The sequence below is a fragment of the Aedes aegypti genome, chromosome 3 (genome assembly GCF_002204515.2).
Source record: "Aedes aegypti strain LVP_AGWG chromosome 3, AaegL5.0 Primary Assembly, whole genome shotgun sequence".
Lineage (NCBI taxonomy): Eukaryota > Metazoa > Arthropoda > Insecta > Diptera > Culicidae > Aedes > Aedes aegypti.
Window position 1 is genome coordinate 7,224,169 of NC_035109.1, and position 19,864 is coordinate 7,244,032.

The window sequence follows — 19,864 nt, forward strand, 5'->3', positions numbered from 1 at the left end:
TGAAAGCCCAGGAGTTCTTTGATAGTTCATCCTTAATTACTTTAAACATTTAAGAAACAAATTCTTAGCATTTCCCAGGAGAAATTCCTGGAAGCAATTCTAAAAATAAAACTTCCAAGGCATGCTTTAGAAAATCTCATAGTGGAGAAATTTCTGTAGGATTCTTAGAAGAAATATCTGGAGCAATTACTGAAGGTAACTTCAGATAAATTTCTAGTTGAAATCTTATTTATATCCTGATATATAATTTCATATAAAATCCCTACTAGAACTTCTTGGAGGCATTTCCAAAGAAATTGTAAATTGAATTCTAAAAGATGTTCTGACCATGAATCTTGAAGGATCCCCCAGAGAAATCTATGGATGAAATCTTGGAGAAATTATGACTTTCCCGAAAAATATCTCAAAGAATTTTTGGAGAAATTTTTACGCTTTTCGAAATAATCTTTGGAGAAATTGCATTTCTATGGTACTACTTGAGAAAATCAAGGCTGATTTTTAAAAGTACCCTAAGCAAAATTTTTGGAGAAATTCCTTAGGAATATTCGTGGAAAAATTCCTTGGGGAATAAAAGATAGATGTACACTTTTAGAACAATTCGAAGTAATATCTGAACATACTTGTAATGATTTCTGATGAAAAAATGACACATAAAATAATACGAGCGGTAATTTCACGAGGAATTCTCAGGAATTCTAGATCTTAGAGAAATATCTGCTCTAATGGTATGAAGAATCAAACTCTTATTTCCTGATTCCTAATGGGTTTCATTTTGTTTTCTAGCTTCTTGTTTGGTCTTTTTTTGATTCATTTTAGGCCTCTTTTTTCAGGCAACAGGTCGTTAATATCTTATTTTTAAGGTACGCAGTCGCTCTAAGCCTGTAAAGACGGAAAACTTTCATAGTCTTGTGGCACTTTTTGCGTTTGAGTTTCTTAGGGGATTCTTAGGGAATGGGAATCCATTGGGTTAAATAATATATGGTAACGTTTGTCCTACCCATGGTTTCGAACGTGGACGCGCCTCTGTGTACTATCTTAAGATCCTGGTGAGTTGGAACGTTGACGTTTTCGACAAAGTTGTTCAGGAGGTCAACGGCTATCATTATTCAAGTCAATTGATTCGATATTTTGCCACCAGGCGGCGCGGTGCTAGAGAGCGTTTAAGATTTGTTTCGTAGATATCTCAGGATCCTGACAACTTAGAAAAATAGCGTCTTCAACATAGTTGTTCATTAGGTCAAGGGCTATCATTATTCAAGTCAATCAATTCGACATTCTGTCACTTGCCGGCGCTAGTGAGTATTCAATTTTTGTTTCGCAGATATATCAGCATACTGACTGATTTGAAGGATGGAAGGATGTGAAAAATTTCATTATGCAAGCCCATTGATTCAACAATTTACCACCAGGCCGCGCTGTGAGCATTTAATTTTTGTTTCGCGGATATCTCAGGATCTTGATTATCCTTCGGCAAAGTTATAAATATGTCAATATGTCAAGGGCTATCGTTATTCATGCCAGTTGATTCGAAGTTGTACCACCAGGATGGGCTAGTGAGCATTTAATTTTTTGGTTCCGCGGACATCTCTGGATCTTGACTACTTAGAAAGATGACGTATTCGGCAAAGTTGTTGATTAAGAGAAGGGCTATCATTTCTCGAATCAATTGATTCGACGTTTTGCCAATAGGCGGTGCTAGTGAGCATTAAATTTTTGTTTCGCGGATATCTCAGAATTCTGAATGCTTATGAGTATAGCGTATTTGACAAAGTTGCTCAGGAGATAAAGGGCTATAATTATTAATTATTATTAACCACAAAAGCAAACCTCTCTGCCATGCCTTTCCCCTAATCTATACACTTCCGCATGAACTGGCGTAGATGCAGTCGGACTCCACGGTCTACAGTGGGCCAGTATAAGTGCAGCATCATTTCCTCCCCCTTCCCCAAATTGGTCTGCATTCTGACGTGGCAGGCGCCATTATTGCCTAAAAATAGAAGATCACCAGCACTTATACACTGAGGGTGTCTGTTAGTCCCAAACAGTCATTCGATTGGTTCCTTGTGTAAGTGCAGCTGATCTGGCGATACTGGAGTAGCATCCACGGGCGGCCAAATCAAGCTCAAGCTCATGCCATAGGTGCAACCAGGAAAGGTTCTTCTTGGCATACTATTACAATAAAACCAAAATTGCTTGAGTGTCCATATTCCGCGCACTTTCAGTTTTTTTATTTCGTTCATAGAAGACGAACAATTTGGTCAATAGTGCAGTCAAAAAGGTATTGTAAAGGGGCTAGTTGAAACAATGTAGAAGATATGGAGATATGAACCGTATTGACAATATGTGCTGCATAGAAAACTTCCGAGGTTAATTATGAGGCTGTTTTTCAAGATTGAAAATGGAAACATATGGAGGATTTACAAAACTGCTGGGATATGAAGTAGTAGTATAGCCAGTAAGGGCATAATGTAGAAAAAATTTGGCACTTTCTTTCTTTTTCTAGTCCGTTATCTGCTGAACAGCTTTGCCGAAGACACCAACCTTGTGGCTGATGAAGATCGTAAGATTCAGACAATTGAAGATAAAATGTTACCAGCACTACCTAGTGAAAAAAAAAATCGATAGTCCATCTGCTGGATATCTTTGCCGAACACTCCAACCTTCTAGCTGACAAGAATCTCGAGATAGAGAAGATTGAATATTTCTTTTTATTAGCGCCACTTAGCGGATAAAATTCCAATCACACTCTTCACCACCAGATAGTCCTTGATCTGCTCAAGAGCTTTGCTGAAGACACCAACTTTCTAGCTGATAAGGATCTTGAAATTCAGACAATAGAAGAGCAATCGTTTCCAGCTAAAGCTAGGGTAGGTGTACCAGTTATGAACATAGTGGTTCCCTATTTTGCCATACGTGATTACTTTCATGTCTTCAAGTTTTGAAAATTTTTGTGTGTTGTAGTAATTAGATTTAAGGTATACACTCCAACCTCTTTTAACGACCGTTTTTTTACCGACGGTTCTTTTTCCGACCACTTTTTTAGGACCGAAATTCGGATTAACGACCGTTTTTATAAAAGATCATTATCTTAAAAAGTATTCAAAATAGAATATCATGATGTTCAGCAAAATTGTTCAGTAGTTCAAGGGCTATCATATGGTGGTCATTGAATTGCGGAATTCCGCCACCAGGCGACGCTAGTGAGCATAAAACTTTTGTTTTCCGAATATCTCAGGATCCTGACCACTTAGGAAGATGGCGACTTCGGCAAAGTTGTTCAGTAGCTCAAGCGCTATCATTATAAAAGTTATGAGATTCAAAATTCCGCAACCAGGCGACGCTAGTGAGCATAGAACTTTTGTTTTGCGGATAGCTCTGGATCGTGACTTATAGAGATGGCGTCTTCGACCAAGTTGTTCAGTAGCTCAAGGACTATCATTACAAACGCTATGAGATTCAAAATTTTGCCACCAGGCGGCCCTAGTGAGCATAGAACTTTTGTTTTGCGGATAGCTCAGGATCCTGACCACTTAGAAAGATAGCGTCTCCGGCAGAGTTGTTCAGTAGCTCAAGGACTATCATTATAAAAGCTATCAGATTTGAAATTCCGCCACCAGGTGGCGCTAGTGAGTGCCTAATTTTTGTTTTTCGGAGAGCTCTGGATTATTACTATTCAGAAAGGTGGCGTCTTGGGCAAAGTTGTTCATCAGCTCAAGGACTATCATTATAAAAGCTATGAGGTTCAAAATTTTGCCACCAAGTGGCGCTAGTGACTTTCTTAGTGGTCAGGATCCTGAGACATCTGCAAAACAAAAGTTTTATACTCACTAGCGTCACCTGGTGGCAACATTTTCAATCTCTTGGCTAGAATAATGATAGTCCTTGAGCTACTGAACAACTTTTCCGAAGACGCCATCTTTCTAAGTGGCCAGGATCCTGAGCTATCCGCAAAACAAAAATGCTATGCTCACTAGCGCCGCCTGGTGGCAAAATTTTGAATCTCATAGCTTTTATAATGATAGCGCTTGAGCTACTGAACAACTTTGCCGAAGGCACCATCTTTCTAAGTAGCCAGGACCTTGAGATATCCGCAAAACAAAAGTTTCATGCTCACTAGCGCCGCGTGGTGGCAAAATTTTGAACCTCATAGCGTTTGTAATGATAGTCCTTGAGCTACTGAATAACTTTGTCGAAGACGCCATCTCTCGAAGTGGTCAGGATATTGAGATATCCGCAAAACAAAAGTCCTATGCTCACTAGCGTCGCCTGAAGGCGGAATTTTGAATCTCATAACTTTTAAAATGCTAGCGCTTGAGCTACTGAACAACTTTGCCCAAGACGCCATCATTCTAAGTGGTCAGGATCCTCTGAGATAGCCGCAAAACAATAGTTGCATGCACACTTGTACTGCCTGGTGGCGCAATTTCACTTAAGCAGTGTTGCCAGCTACGAAAAAAAATTTGAACCCCTCATGAAAAACTGGATTACAGTTGAAGAGTATTGCTATGTTGCTAAGCATTATATTTTTCTGTTCCGCTCAAGTTTGATGATTTTGATCTTTACTTTATTATTCTTAAACAGTGTTGCAAGCCACATGAACATTTGTGATTCGACCGACTGTGTGGCACGCAACACTTCCTTCAACTTTGGTGTACATTCGGTATCGTTATCTTTAAATTTTTTTGGTATTTGCATATCACACCCCCATAAAATTGGCTCTTTTGATAACAATCGAGCAGTGTTGCCATCGATTACCAAAATATGAAAACTTGAACGGCCATTTTGGAAAGTTCTCAACCCATGCTTCAACTTTGCCGAATACCTCGAATCAGTATTTCCGCATCTAGACGTTGCATTTTTCAAAAACATAATTATAACCCTGATATTTTTTACGACCGATTTATTTACGAACCCCCGATAACGGTCGTAAAAAGAGGTTAGGGTGTTGATGTTAAAACATTCAAAAAGATTTAAAATGTGAAAGTTATCAAAATTTCAGATATAGCCAAATAGGGGACCACCATGGGCATAACCTGGGAGGGAGAAACCGATACAAAATTTATGTACGTCATAGTGAGCCGAGATTCTGCTGTCACGAAACGCCACTGTGAGCCCAGATCTTGAAGAATGGACAAACTTGATAAAAGCGCGTAATTGATCAAAACAAATTTTTGCATTCCAACAAAGTTGACAACAGTCGGTTGAAAATCAATTCCTGCAACACCCAAAAGCAATGCCACGATAGTACCTTTTAATTTGATCGAATATAAAGTAATGAAACACGCATCTTTTTACTGTTTTCCAATCATCATTAAAATTGGATGCACATAAAACTATGGCCCTTTTTCCAAGTTTGTCCAGCAAGATCGAAGGTACACAATAAAACAAAACTAGCGATTTTCCCCAAGCCTGCCTTGATTGTCGTTGGTGAGCGGGAGTTATCTTGCAATTTGGAAATGTGTTGTGTCATATTTCGTGTGTAGTATCGCTGCCTCCCTCCCAGGGCATAACTGGTACACTTTCCCTAGTGGATAAATTCCCAATCAGATTTTTGAACGCCAGATAGTCCTTGATCTGCTAAATAACTTAGCAGAAGACACCATCCTTCGAGCTCATTTGGATTCGCTTGAGGCCAATTTTGGACCCCTCGTGTCCATGTTTTTCTCCGGTCCTAGAAAAAGAGGAGGGATTATGGGGGATGTCAGAAATTCATCCACAGAGATCATTTAAGATATTTTTCCTCATATTTATTTAGAGATCCCTCCAGAAATTCTTCGATGGAATCCTCCGAAGATTTTTGCAGAAAAATTTCCACATGGATTTTTAAAGTAATGTCTTCCAGGCTTTCTCCAATACCATTGTAAATACCATTGTTCACCTAGTTTTTGCAGTCTATCTTACGCATTCTTTCCTCAGCTTTCTGATGGTGATCTCAGAATTCAAACGAGGTGTACGCTAATGGTGAAAAAACAATTTTTCTAAGAAAATTCAAAATGGGCTTTTTCACAAACAGTTTAGCTAGCTGGCGTGCTAGGAGTCCACCAATTTGAGAAATCCGAAAGGACCACCCTTGAGCTTTATCGAAAACTAGCGATCAGTGACATACAATTGGAATTCTAACGATGGGTGCCGATGGCGGCCTGGTTTCAGCGAAAATTGCTCTAGCCAAAATATGCGTATCTGTCATAGATAAGCAATCAGGGCGGAATTTAAAGATACAAGGTACTCCAATCTACTTTTTTGATTCTCTATTGAGATTCTGCTCAGAGGATTCGAATACATTGAAAAGAATCAATTTTATGTAAATTTTCTCTTTAAGGCTAAGTAGCCCGTCATTCGTTTTGGCAGTGATGATGACTTTACAGCTAGCGATTTCAAAGTGATAAAACTTAGTCTTGATAGTTTACATTGACTTGAAAAAGTATCACCGTATGCGCTAACATGCATAAAGTATGCTGATACTTTTTCAGCTGTGTTAGTGCAAAACCAACTGATTTTCTTCGATTCAAAATCTGGGGATGAATTAGCAACAATCATCAACGACGCGTACAAATTGCAATGACGACCTACTTCGCCTTAAGCACACAAATCGTGGCTACGCCCTTGGTTTGCTACGATCAGCAGATAACCAGCACTAGGGAAAAAATCGAGCGGAAAATAAAGGAGACACAGAAATTCGAAATAATGGCCTACTTGGTGTGCTTGGGAGGTGGATCCTCTCCAATTCCGACAACTGGTTGGAAAGGCTGCTGCTGCTGCTTCTGTTGCTGGGAAAACAATAGCCCGAGTCTGATGGCTGGAGTTGTGCTCTCGAGTGAGTGTCCATCATCCTCCTCCCGGCCAGGATAAACAAGATAATGACGAACAATGATGGAGTGGACAGAGATGGATGGATGGATCAGACACAGACCAAAAAAAAAAAAAAGAAAGCGAAAAAAGCGCCATCCAAACACTCTCGATGGATGGCTTATTACCCGGAACGAAGGGCCCTCGAAAACCCGGTGCAGGTGGTTGGTGCCCTGGCCGGGAGAGGGAATTAATGCACTAAAGCGAGGGAGACAATTTTTCACAAGCTCTGTCTGATGGAACGTTGGTAATTGACAGTTTTAACGGGACGTGATTTTCTTCTGGCGGAAAATAAGTCGATCAATTTTGAATTAACCTAATGGGATGAAATCTACAGTGAGTGGACAAAAATACATAAATTCAGAATATGAAAATTTTCCTGGTATCTTAGAACAAATTTGTTTTATTTATATGTTACTATATAGGACACCTCTCATCGTGACAACATGTCTACTTGAAGGTTTCAAATAAAGAGCTTTTGGTTTATGTGGGAATATTGTATGTTGAGTTTTGGAAGCATTTGGAGAAATCTTTCATTTTTGCATGTATGAACAAAAAATTTCCATGCTTATTGGTGGAGCGGCCTGAAAAAAAAAATGACATCCCTGAGGTAACTCAGGTAAGTCAGACGTGAAAATATTGTATAATATTGGTCCCAAAATGCTGCGTTAAGGAACACCAACTCTTACAAGAAGTCCTTCAGACTTAGAGTTCTGATAATTAACCTGAAGTGTACGGTTTGACAGATAACCTTGTATTTATTATTGTAACTTGAAAATTGAATATGTTCAATTTTACGATCAAGCCTTCATGCCAAACACTTTTTCTCTATGTCTAGAAGAGCAAACCAGTAAAATAGCCTTCAGAATTGTTGGAACGAATCAAATTTGTTACACGTAAAAGTTGATGATTAGTCGAAGGTTTTTTTTTGTCCGTGTCGGAATCCAAACGGTTCATAGGCATAAATTGAATTTTCGTTAATGTGGACCATCATTTTGTTCAAAACGACCTCCTCAAAAAGTTTAACAACCCAACTAACAATTCAGAGCCACAAACAAGCATGCATGTTTAATTATTGTTCAATAATGGTAATGGCAGCTGAATAAAAAATTTTCTCTATAAAGAGCTGAGAAGGTGCTTTTTCAACACAAACTTAGATCAATGTTCAACGTTATGCATTAGAATGAACAAAAGTTGAATCGCCACTTATTAAACGTTTCCAAAGATTCTCATTCGACTAGTCAAGATTGTTCTACAAATGAGCTGAACAAGACATGTTTCCCCCAATTAAAAAGCCAATATTCCACTAAACAAATGTATATGCATAAAAGGATATTCAGAAGACGAACTAACGTTTTACTTGCGTCACACTTCAGCTATTTCCACATGTTTAACATAAGAGAATGAATAAGAGCTAAATAAGTATCTTATAAAATCCTAATTCAGCTTCAGTATATTATAAGAACAGTTGATCCAATAGAGGACAAAATGACGATTAACAAACACATTGTACAGCAATAAATAAGCCTTTTAAAAGCGATCACACTATAGCTAAATTTCATAAAATGGACAAAATATCCGAAATTCGTGTTGAGTTCCGAATGCATTTCAAAGGTCATAAATTGTGCTTTCTTAAAACTTTTGAAATAGCTGTTCAGAAAATAAACATGGTCAGTCTCCAGAAATGCAGAATTATTGTGAAAAACAAAAATAAACATTTAAGCTAAGTATTCCGAGTAGGAGCAAAGTACTTGCAAACAAAGCGTGATATTGACTTGATTGACATAAGAGATAAAATATCTGAAGACAATATCAAAATTTTGTTCCTGGAACTTCTTAACCTATGAAAAATTTGATGTACGCAGATCTAATGAATAGCTCGCAGCTATTGGTAAAATCTTGCAGAATCTAAATATGACATGCCAATTTTGTTCTAGTAGTTTATTTGAGATATCATTTCCAGATATTTTATATCATATATCTATCAAGTTAATATCACTTTAAGCTATCCGCATTATATTTTCTATTGCTAAGCTTTTTTCGCCTGCTCGAGATGTTTTTCCGTACAAGAAAAATGGAAAATTCTTTGACAGAATTGATTAAATAAATTTCTATAGCCAGCTACATTGGAAATGATTTTACTTCACAACTGAATAAATACTGCGCTCTAAGAAAAATGATTTACTTGGCCATTTCCGAAAATAAAAATCGCATATATATATATATATATATATATATATATATATATATATATATATATATATATATATATATATATATATATATATATATATATATTCGAATATTTTTCTATTCAGGTGGGTTCTGAGGACTAATCCTTCAAATGATTCAAATATATTCACACAGAGAACTTTTACTTCAATGCATATGTAATAGCTTTATGAAAAATACAAATAAAAAAATAATCAAACTATAATTTATAAAATTATTTAAGTTAATCAATCATTTTTGAACAAACTAAAACTTATTATGAAATTAGATTAATCATTTTAGACTGTTTTTACTTTGTGTAAATAAACATTATTTTGACCAACATCGACATAAATTTTCTCACTGTGCGCTAAAAATAGCCGACTGAACTCAGCTTGGATTAGCACTAAACAGCAGCTGAATAATATGCTTGTTCAGTTGTAGATTAGCGTACCATGTGTTCATTAGACGTTGTCGAATAGAAGCTCGAACATGGTCAATATTCAGCTATGAGAAGTTTATATTTTGCATTGGACGGTATAATCATCAATTCTAGGATGGCGCAGATGGAAAGGCATACCGCTGACGATTGGAAGGTCTCGAGTTCGAATCCAGTTTACAGACGATTTTTAAATAAGATTGTTATACTATCATAATAATAGTGTACCCTACATTTATAAAGTGCCTACAAAAATATTTTTTTGTTTTATTAGTCTTTAATTATTTTTAGACCAGCCGTATAAAAGCTGAACTAAATGCTTGTAAAGCGTTTTTAAAGCTGAAAAATAAAGTTGCTATTCAACGACATGCTTTAAAGTTTCTCCAAATTTGTGTGAACAAAGCTTTAACAAAGGTTGGCCATGGAAATTATTAAAATGTTATAAAACATGATGCTGGATAAAACTGCCATAATGGTGTTTGTTAAATGAGTGAATGTTAGTTGGGAAAACGTGTTCGTTCATCATACCTACTAACACAGGCAAAAGTGATGAAAACCCTTGTGGAGCCTGTTTAGTGGAATGCCTGTAAATACACTCCAACCTCTTTTTACGACCGTTTTTTTACCGACGGTTCTTTTTCCGACCACTTTTTTACGACCGAAATTCAGATTAACGACCGTTTTTATAAATGATCATTATCTTGAAAAGTATTCAAAATAGAGGATCATGATGTTCAGCAAATTTGTTCAGTAGTTCAAGGGCTAACATATGGTGGTCATTCAATTGCGGAATTCTGCCACTAGGTGGCGCTAGTGAGCATAGAACTTTTGTTTTGCGGATAGCTCAGGATCCTGACCACTTAGAAAGATGGCGTCTTCGGCAAAGTTATTCAGTAGCTCAAGGGCTATCATTATTCTAGCCAAGAGATTCGAGATTTTGCCACCAGGCGGCGCTAGTGAGCATAGAATTTTTGTTTTCCCGATAGCTCAGGATCCTGACCACTTAGAGAGATGGCGTCTTCGACAAAGTTGTTCAGTAGCTCAAGGACTATCATTATAAACGCTATGAGGTTCAAAATTTTGCCACCAGGCGGCGCTAGTGAGCATGAAACTTTTGTTTTGCGGATGTCTCAGGATCCTGGCCACTTAGAAAGATGGCGTCTTCGGCAAAGTTATTCAGTAGCTCAAGGACTATCATTATTCTCGCTAAGAGATTCGAGATTTTGCCACCAGGCGGCGCTAGTGAGCATAGAATTTTTGTTTTCCCGATAGCTCAGGATCCTGACCACTTAGAGAGATGGCGTCTTCGACAAAGTTGTACAGTAGCTCAAGGACTACCATTATAAATGCTATGAGGTTCAGAATTTGGCCACCAGACGGCGCTAGTGAGCATGAAACTTTTGTTTTGTGGATTGCTCAGGATCCTGGCCACTTAGAAAGATGGCGTCTTCGGCAAAGTTGTTCACTAGCTCAAGGACTATCATTATTCTAGCCAAGAGATTCAGAATTTTGCCACCAGGCGGCGCTATTGGGCATAGAACTTTTGTTTTGCGGATATCTCAGGATCCTGACCACTTAGAGAGATGGCGTCTTCGACAAAGTTGTTCAGTAGCTCAAGGACTATCATTATAAACGCTATGAGGTTCAAAATTTTGCCACCAGGTGGCGCTAGTGAGCATGAAACTTTTGTTTTGCGGATATCTCAGGATCCTGACCACTTAGAGAGATGGCGTCTTCGGCAAAGTTGTTCAGTAGCTCAAGCGCTACCATTATTCTAACTAAGAGATTCGGAATTTTGCCACCAGGCGGTGCTAGTGAGCATAGAATTTTTGTTTTGCGAATAGCTCAGGATCCTGTCCACTTAGAAAGATGGCGTCTTCGGCAAAGTTGTTCAGTAGCTCAAGCGCTACCATTATTCTAACCAAGAGATTCGGAATTTTGCCACCAGGTGGCGCTAGTGAGTATAGATTTTTTGTTTTCCCGATAGCTCAGGATCCTGACCACTTAGAGAGATGGCGTCTTCGACAAAGTTGTACAGTAGCTCAAGGACTATCATTATAAATGCTCAAGGACTATCATTATAAATGCAAAATCTCGAATCTCTTGGCTAGAATAATGACAGCCCTTGAGCTACTGAGCAACTTTGCCGAAGACGCCATCCCTCTAAGTGGTCAGTATCCTGAGATATCCGCAAAACAAAAATTCTATGCTCACTAGCGCCGCCTGGTGGCCAAATCTTGAATCTCTTGGCGAGAATGATAGTCCTTGAGCTACTAAACAACTTTGCCGAAGACGCCATCTCTCTAAGTGGCCAGGATCCTGAGCTATCCGCAAAACAAAAGTCCTATGCTCACTAGCACCGCCTGGTGACAAAATCTCGAATCTCATAACCTTTATAATGATAGCGCTTGAGCTACTGAACAACTTTGCCGAAGACGCCATCTTTCTAAGTGGTCAGGATCCTGAGATATCCGCAACTGCCTGGTGGCGCAATTTCACTTAAGCAGTGTTGCCAGCTACGAAAAAAATTTTTGAACCCTCCATGAAAAACTGGATTACAGATGAAGAGTATTGCTATGTTGCTAAGCATTTTATTTTTCTGTTCCGCTCAAGTTTGATGGTTTTGATCTTTACTTTATTCTTCCTGAACAGTGTTGCCAGCCACATGAACGTTTGTAATTCGGCCGACTGTATGGCACGCAACACTTCCTTCAACTTTGGTGAACATTCGGTATCGTTATCTTTAAATTTTTTTGATATTTGCTTATCACACCCCCATAAAATTGGCTCTTTTGATAACTATCGATCAGTGTTGCCATCTATTACCAAAATATGAAAACTTGAACGGCCATTTTGGAAAGTTCTCAAACCATGCTTCAACTTTGCCGAATATGTCGAAACAGTATTTCCACATCTAGACGTTGCATTTTTCAAAAACATAATTATAACCCTGATTTTTTTTACGACCGATTTTTTTTACGACCCCCCGATAACGGTCGTAAAAAGAGGTTGGGGTGTATACAAAAAGATGAGTAGTACTGTTCCTTTTAATTCTACTATTGTATCCTTCGACAGATACGCGTATTTCAACCTCAACTGTAAAGCCGTCTTCAGTGTTGTGTACTTGACTTGACTTGGTTTGTGTTGTTGAAATCAAAATAAAATTTTCCGGAATGGAGAAACACGAAATATGTTTGAAAAGGGCCTATTTTTCTTTTTTTATTTGAAAATTTTATATAATTATGAGTATATCTCGAAATAAATGCAACCTAGAAAAATTTTACTTAAGTACTCTTCCAATGCATTTTCTGTTCTATCAAATAAACACATAAAAAAATATTGTTTTCCTTTATTTAGATTTTTGTAATATTAAATATTTGTAATATTTTATAAGATTATAACTTTTTTGTCCATAATTCTTCCATTATGAAACATTGTGCAATAAATCACATAAGTTGTCCCCTAAAACATGTCCGAAAATAATAAAAATCACAGATGCATTTTCATAGAAAATCGATTTTAATTTTTTTATTTAAAAAATCTGTCATTATTTTTTACCGTGCATATTTTTTTCCAAATAGTCCTAAACAATACCTACAACAACCGCAAAATACATCCAACAATTAAAAACATCAATGTTGCGGTTTTTAAGAACTATTAGCTTCAAATTTTCATTGGAAAATATCGTTTTTTTTTTACCGTGCACTCTTTTTTCAATACTTAAGCATAAATGTTTTGATCAAACGATAAACGATTTAGCTACGATTCGTTCAATCAAAATATTTTTTTTTCTGGAATGGAGAAACACGAAATATGCTTGAAAAGGGCCTATTTTTCTATTTTTATTTGAAAATTTTATGTAAATATGAGTAGATCTCGAAATTGATGCAACATAGAAAAAATTTACTTAAGTACTTTTCGATTGCAATTTTTCTGTTCTTTCAAATAATCACATAAAAATTTTTCCTCTATTTCGATTTTTTTCAAAATCTGTAATTTTTAAAAAATCATAACTTTTTTGTCCATAATTCTTCCATTTTGAAACATTGTGCAATAAATCACTTAAGTTGTCCACTAAAACATATCCAAAAATAAAAAAAAATCAAAACTGCGTTTCTGGAGAAAATCGATTTTAAAATTTTGTTTTTGAAATAAAAAAAATCTGTAACTTTTTTTTACCGAGCAATACCTACAACTTTGTAGAAGATCACAAATCGATCGGACAAACCGTTTTCGAGTTACAGTTTTTTAAAGATTTGCCATGCATTTGCGATACGCCCTACTCAAAAATAAGGCGAGGTTCAAAATGGCGGTCTGAAAGAGCATAATGGCATTTTTAGTCATAAAGCAGGGTGTCGACTACCTGGAAAAACCTGGAAAGTCAGGGAATGTCAGGGAATTTATTTTTGACCTGGAAAGTCAGGGAAAATCAGGGAAAAAATATCAATACTACAATATCAAACGAGTTTATTGTCTGCAAAGTAATTGATCATGCTAAATCAATACACCTTCAGCATGGCTTTGCTTTGCAGTCGTGGACTCTAACCACTCGACTAAGGAACCAGGGCCCAGAAAATTCTCCAGAAATTCTGAGGATGATTCTCAAAGTTCCTCGATTATTTTTAGTAATCCAGAAAATCATTGAAACGCAGAAATTTCAGGAATATCATTTGAAATAATCTTGATAATCTATTGACCAGTGCTGGGAATGGTAATAGTAGTAGGCTTGAATTTCGCGAAAATCACGTGGCTTTCCCAGTACAGTAGTTCAAAATGTGAATCTCATCAAGTAGCCTATGTTGGGTGCATGAATTTTCTAAAACGTTAGTGTCATTGAAGGCTCTTAATGCGAGAAATGCAGCGGAAAATAGAACATTTTTCTACAGTAATTTTGGATTCCCTTAGCAACGGGTGTTTTGCAATTTTCAAGGCTTTTTGCCTACAGCAGCGATGGACGTGAGTTTCACTGGCTTCGCTGACTGTGATTGGCTTTGTTTGGCTACTGTTGAGTGATTTTCAGATTTTTGCCCAGCCCTGCTATTGACAATTTGTGATATTCACCCCTATTCTCGTTTACGGCGGATCCAACTTTCGATCGAATCCTATTCGTTCGAATCCACGGCCCACTTGATTTTGCTGGCGTAAACGAGAATGCAAATTGGTTTTCGATCGAAAGCGCATTCGAACGTAAACAAGAATAGGGGTGATTACTTAGAGATACTCTTAGATGAATTCTTAGAAGAGTTCCTCGGAGCATTGCTGAAGGTACGACAAGTACAAGAGAAACATTAGAAACCTTCTAATCAGCGCATTGTTCAAGTCCTGGATGCATTCTGTTAAGAATATTTAGATATTTTTTTCGGGGAGCAAAACTAGGGGTAATTCGTATCGAAATCCTAAAATATTAACTGTAACGAATCATTGTGAAGAATTAGTATAGATATTCAAAACAAATGTAAACAATTTGGAAAAAAATATGTTATCCTGAAAAATATTTTTATAAGCATTCCTGAAATAGTTCTAGGAAATCCAAATGCTATTTTTGGAAATACAGTCGACTCTCCATAACTCGATGTTCTATAACTCGATATATTCTATAACTCGATGGATTTTGCGGTCCCTTCAAATTCCCATACATCATGCTCTCCATAAGTCGATATTTCTATAACTCGATATCTCCACTAGTCGATGTCACGTGGGAGGAAAATTTCCCTCCATAACTCGATATCCATCTAAAAACGCCTTTATATACAGGGAAACATGGACCATTTCTGGTTTGGCAGTGAATGAAGGACTTGCAAGATGTAATAAAAATAAAAAAAACATAAAAATAAAAAATATGTTTTTAGTAAAAGAAGCGATTTTTCGAGCATTTTGAAATAAGTTCCCTAAGATATTTTTTCAAAATGCTATCAACAAAATAGTATTTTTTGCTTACATAAGTGATCATAAAAATATTGGAAATATAGAAATTTGAACCCTTGATTTTAAAATTTTTGGTATCGGTGTGTTCTATAACTCGATAATTCTATAAGTCGATGGTCCCTTGAATATCGAGTTATGGAGAGTCGACTGTATTTAAAACTGAAAGAAATTCTCTAACAATTTTTAGAGAATCTTGGAGATGAGGAGTATTGAAGGAATATCTGGAAAAATATGTTAAGAGTTTCAAGCAGAATTTCTGAGCAATCTATGTAGAATTTCTTGAAGCAATTCTCCAAGAAAGTTCTATGGCATTGGCTAGAATTTAGCCTGGAAAAAGAAATTTGAGGATAGCTTTCCTCCAACAAAAAAAGTATGATGGATGATTCTAATAGTGTTGCCTCTTGTATAAAAAAGTTTTAATCAGGAAGGAGTCCAAAATTTTCGTTCATGCCTAAAATTTTAAATTAGGTCTAAGGTAGTTCACTAGCCGAGAACATCTTTGGTCATACGGATCTTCAAGTTTGAAAAGAACTTTTCTGGAAAATGACTGGAAGATCAGGGAAAGTCAGAGAATTTTATTTTCAAAATTGAGTCGACGCCCTGATAAAGAATCTGTATGCAAATTTTCAGGCGATTCAAAAAATACAAAAAAAAATCGGGTTTGCGAAACGGCGTGGAACCGCTCAATTATTGGATAGTTTTTAAAATGCACAACATATTTTTTGCAAATGTTATATTCTCCCGTCTTCCGTTTCTTTATGCCATACAACCTTGGAAGTCTTCCAACATCTTCTCAATGCGATCCTTAACGTCTAGCTGAACCAGCTTAGCGCAGCGCTGAATCCTGTATTGAGCGATGCGCATCGGATCTGCAATATGCGTGCTATCGAGCGGGTTGTCGTTCCTCGGGTTGTTACTGATCGTCTTGATATACTGTCAAAAATCGAATTGCAAATGTTATAATGCGGTTTGAATGGAATTCCCATGTAGTGGACTTACGTGCGAAAGACATTCCGTAGATGGCGTCAGAACCCCCGCTGCCGGCTTGTCGCAAACGTCCACCACCTTGAGATGCTTTTTGACACTGTCGAGTACGATGTCGTATTGCGAAGCTCTTCTAACGCTGAGGGTACTGAGTCGGGGTAATTCCGTGGTGACACACTCGGCCAGACGGTCAATCGTGATCGGAGCAGTTATCAGTTTTGGTCCGAATTTCTTGATACAGTGGACTACGGTTGGGTTGGCACAGGGGAACAGATCGTGGGTCATAATGGAAACCGCCAAGGATAGGTACCCTCCGATATTGGTGGCACTTTTCTCGAGGTCTGCCACAATGTCACTGACAAAATGGGATGATATATTCGAAGGTGGGTACGCGTATCTATTCAAATAGTCGATGGCCCCACTGAGGGGGCTTAGATCGATGCTGGAATGGTTCTGGAAGCGGTTGTAGTACGACGTGTAAAGATCTACAATAGACTGGTAGTATTGACTCCATGCTGTTTGGTAGGTCTGATCAGCAGTTTCGATCGTGTTGTTTAGCTGCTGAATTGCCGTTGTCAGTTTCGTTTTGGAGATGCCGACGGCGTTGTTCACGGTGTCCATAAGCTCTTCAAGGTCCATTCCGCCCACCAGACACAGAGTCCCAACGAAAACGAGGAGAAGCTTCATGATTGGTGGATGCACTGACTGAGGGTTGAATGAGGGTGGCAGCGTAGCTTTTATATAATGAAGAATGACGATTGTCTTAATGGGAGCATTGTACTCCCAAAGGGGGGTGCTTGACGCAATATGGATGGAAATTTCCTGGGATTGGCGCTCTACTGCATTAGATATTTGTTTGTTTTGTTGGGAATGCATGAAAAGTCTAATTTGTTGAGATCCGAATGTGCGTCAATCCGTTGAGTTGATGAATTGATTACGAATGTCACAGTGCACCTGTTAGATGCATTATTCGATCAAAGTTGTCAATGACTAATTACGTCATTAATTTAGACCTGAAGAATTTAGGGTAATTGAGTAGGCTTAGAATTTTTAGTAGAGTATGATCGTTTGGTTACTGTTTGTATCAAGCATTTATTTGGGATTATTTGTATTAAGCGCGATTTAATAGATTTTAACCGACAAAGAAACATGTACTACTGGAACAAGGATTTGGAGAGATAATTCTAACTCATGTTTGAATTGATTTAACATTATAACTATTGTTCACTTGATGATTTAGTTTCCTCCTCCATCCATGCATGTATATGGAAGTTATTTCGGTACTGAGCTCATCTATAAGTAGATGCAATTGTAATGAGTTCCTCTGGAGATTCCGATGAGGGTATATGAAGATTGTTTTGGAGATTCCTTCCAAACATAAAATTGATCCACCAACAAGATCATTTGTGCTTGGCAGAGGGGAACAGGAGGAAGGAAGAAGATCGACTAAAAATCGTAAACTAATTTCGTTGTGATAAACATGTTGGAGAACTCTCAGTTTGCAACAGATCTTTCGATGTTTCTAAGGACCGTTCATTTTATAAAGTGGACACTTTGGACATGCAATATCTTTTTAATTTATCAATGAACTCGTACATCGTTCGACTAATATTGTACAATGCTGTGGTAATAAAAAAGTTACCAAAATAATATGATTTCACGCTAATAAGGCACAACGTTTAGAACGGTCGATTTTTGGAGGTTATCAAAATCAAAGATTATTAAAAATCGGCAGGAAAATTCGACAATTTATATTTTTTATTTTCAAAAAATGGTTGTACTTAGAAAGCATCATCAATTAGAAGCTTGCTAAAAAATATCAAGTTATTTTTGGAGAAGCAATTTTGCAGATATCATAAAATCATTTTTTATCAATTTTTTTTAAAAAAAAATATCTTAAATTTAAATGGAACTAATATGAGTAGAATTTGAAGGTTTAAAGTACGTCCAGACGGAAGTAATAATATAGTATTTATAATAAAAATAACTTACGCCTTCATAGAGTTGCTGATTTAGTCCCCACGTCATATTTTAAGCACAATCACAGTGCAGTTTGTGATCCCACCGAGTCGAGTCGCGTGTGCTCTGTTTGTTCAAGCTGTTTGTTTTTTTTTAGTTGAAGAATTTTGATTTCTTTTTGTTGATTGTTAGTGGGGCAACCTTGTTGAGTGTGAAGCGTAGGAAGTGTTTCACAACGAAGAATTAAATGTGTGCTGTTGGATAAGAAAAAATAGATTTTTCTAAAGTTTATGGATCCAAAATGGAGAAAATGAGAAATCTGTATCTGTGGAGGTCTATATGTAGTGGTGTGAATGAAAAGTGGAAGCGTTATTAAAAGCAATACATGTGTGTGAACAGAGAAAAAAATGCGATAGTGTGCAGCGGTGTACAGAACAGAATGGTGTGTGTTGAAAACCAAAAAACGTGAAACCATGTGCTACGCTGTATGCAGCATTGGTGCCAGATGTGATGGAGAGATGTTTGACAGAGCTATTACCATGGAAAGCACGAAGCTAAGTATTAAATCTAAGATTATTTTGTTTTATTGTTTACATAATCCAAAATTTACACAACGGTTCATATATTGTTTTATCCATTACATTTTAACAGCAGACATTTAACTTTTTTCCTCTCGATATTATGCTTAAAACCTAATTCATTTTTGAAATTCATAGCGTTTTTGAAAATTTATTCATCTTGATTTTGATGTTTTATTATGATAATTATAAATTATAATCGTATTATTTTATACGGTTATTGATTATATCGTCAAGCTTGACAACACTGTTTAGTCACCGGTCATCATGGATCTGAAATGTGTTCACATGTTGCTGTGTCCAGCATCATCGTCACACTGAGAAAAATCTACACGTCAAGGTCGTGTGTTTTACTTATAGATTTGCGCAATGAGGAAAACCACATGGTTTGAGTGTGGTAGCCATATGGATTTCATCATTAATTTCACGGTATAATAACATGTGTATCGACATTAGGTTGCCATGTGAAACAAACATGAATTTCCAAATATTAAATCATGAAAACCAACTGATTTGCTTATTGAATTCGAAATGTAGTAGCTTTAGATAGTCATGTGTGATAGAACATAAATGTCAAGGGACTGAAAGAAGAAATTTGGTAGAAAAACTTTTGCTCCCCAAAATATGGATCCGGGGCTCCTCTGCTTGTCGCAAGCTCTCTTGATTTTTTTTTTCAAACCCGTGAGCCAGCAACAAGCGGGGCGCCGCAAATCCATAATTTGGAAAGCCAGGGATAAGCATATTTCATTTTTTTCGAAACTGAAAGCCAGGAAAATCTGTTAGTGGAATCCGATTTTTCTACTAAACTATACATTATAATCAATGTTTTCTTATAGAAAGGTAGAACTCTCGTATATCGGTCAACTTCACTAATAAAAGAAAAATCGAATTCACAAATTTTCATCTAACACTTTCAGCTTCA

General features: G+C 37.0%; 1 protein-coding gene across 1 annotated transcript; it reads right to left on the reverse strand.

Moving 5' to 3' along the window:
• Positions 1 to 16,086: 16,086 nt before the first annotated feature.
• On the reverse strand, positions 16,087 to 17,498 carry LOC110677750. The gene is made up of 2 exons (XM_021849060.1): positions 16,421 to 17,498; positions 16,087 to 16,354 (listed from the first exon to the last, which is right to left on the reverse strand). Exons 1-2 carry the CDS (start codon positions 17,279 to 17,281, stop codon positions 16,178 to 16,180), a joined length of 1,038 nt encoding a protein of 345 aa, XP_021704752.1. The 5' UTR covers positions 17,282 to 17,498; the 3' UTR covers positions 16,087 to 16,177.
• Positions 17,499 to 19,864: the final 2,366 nt, after the last annotated feature.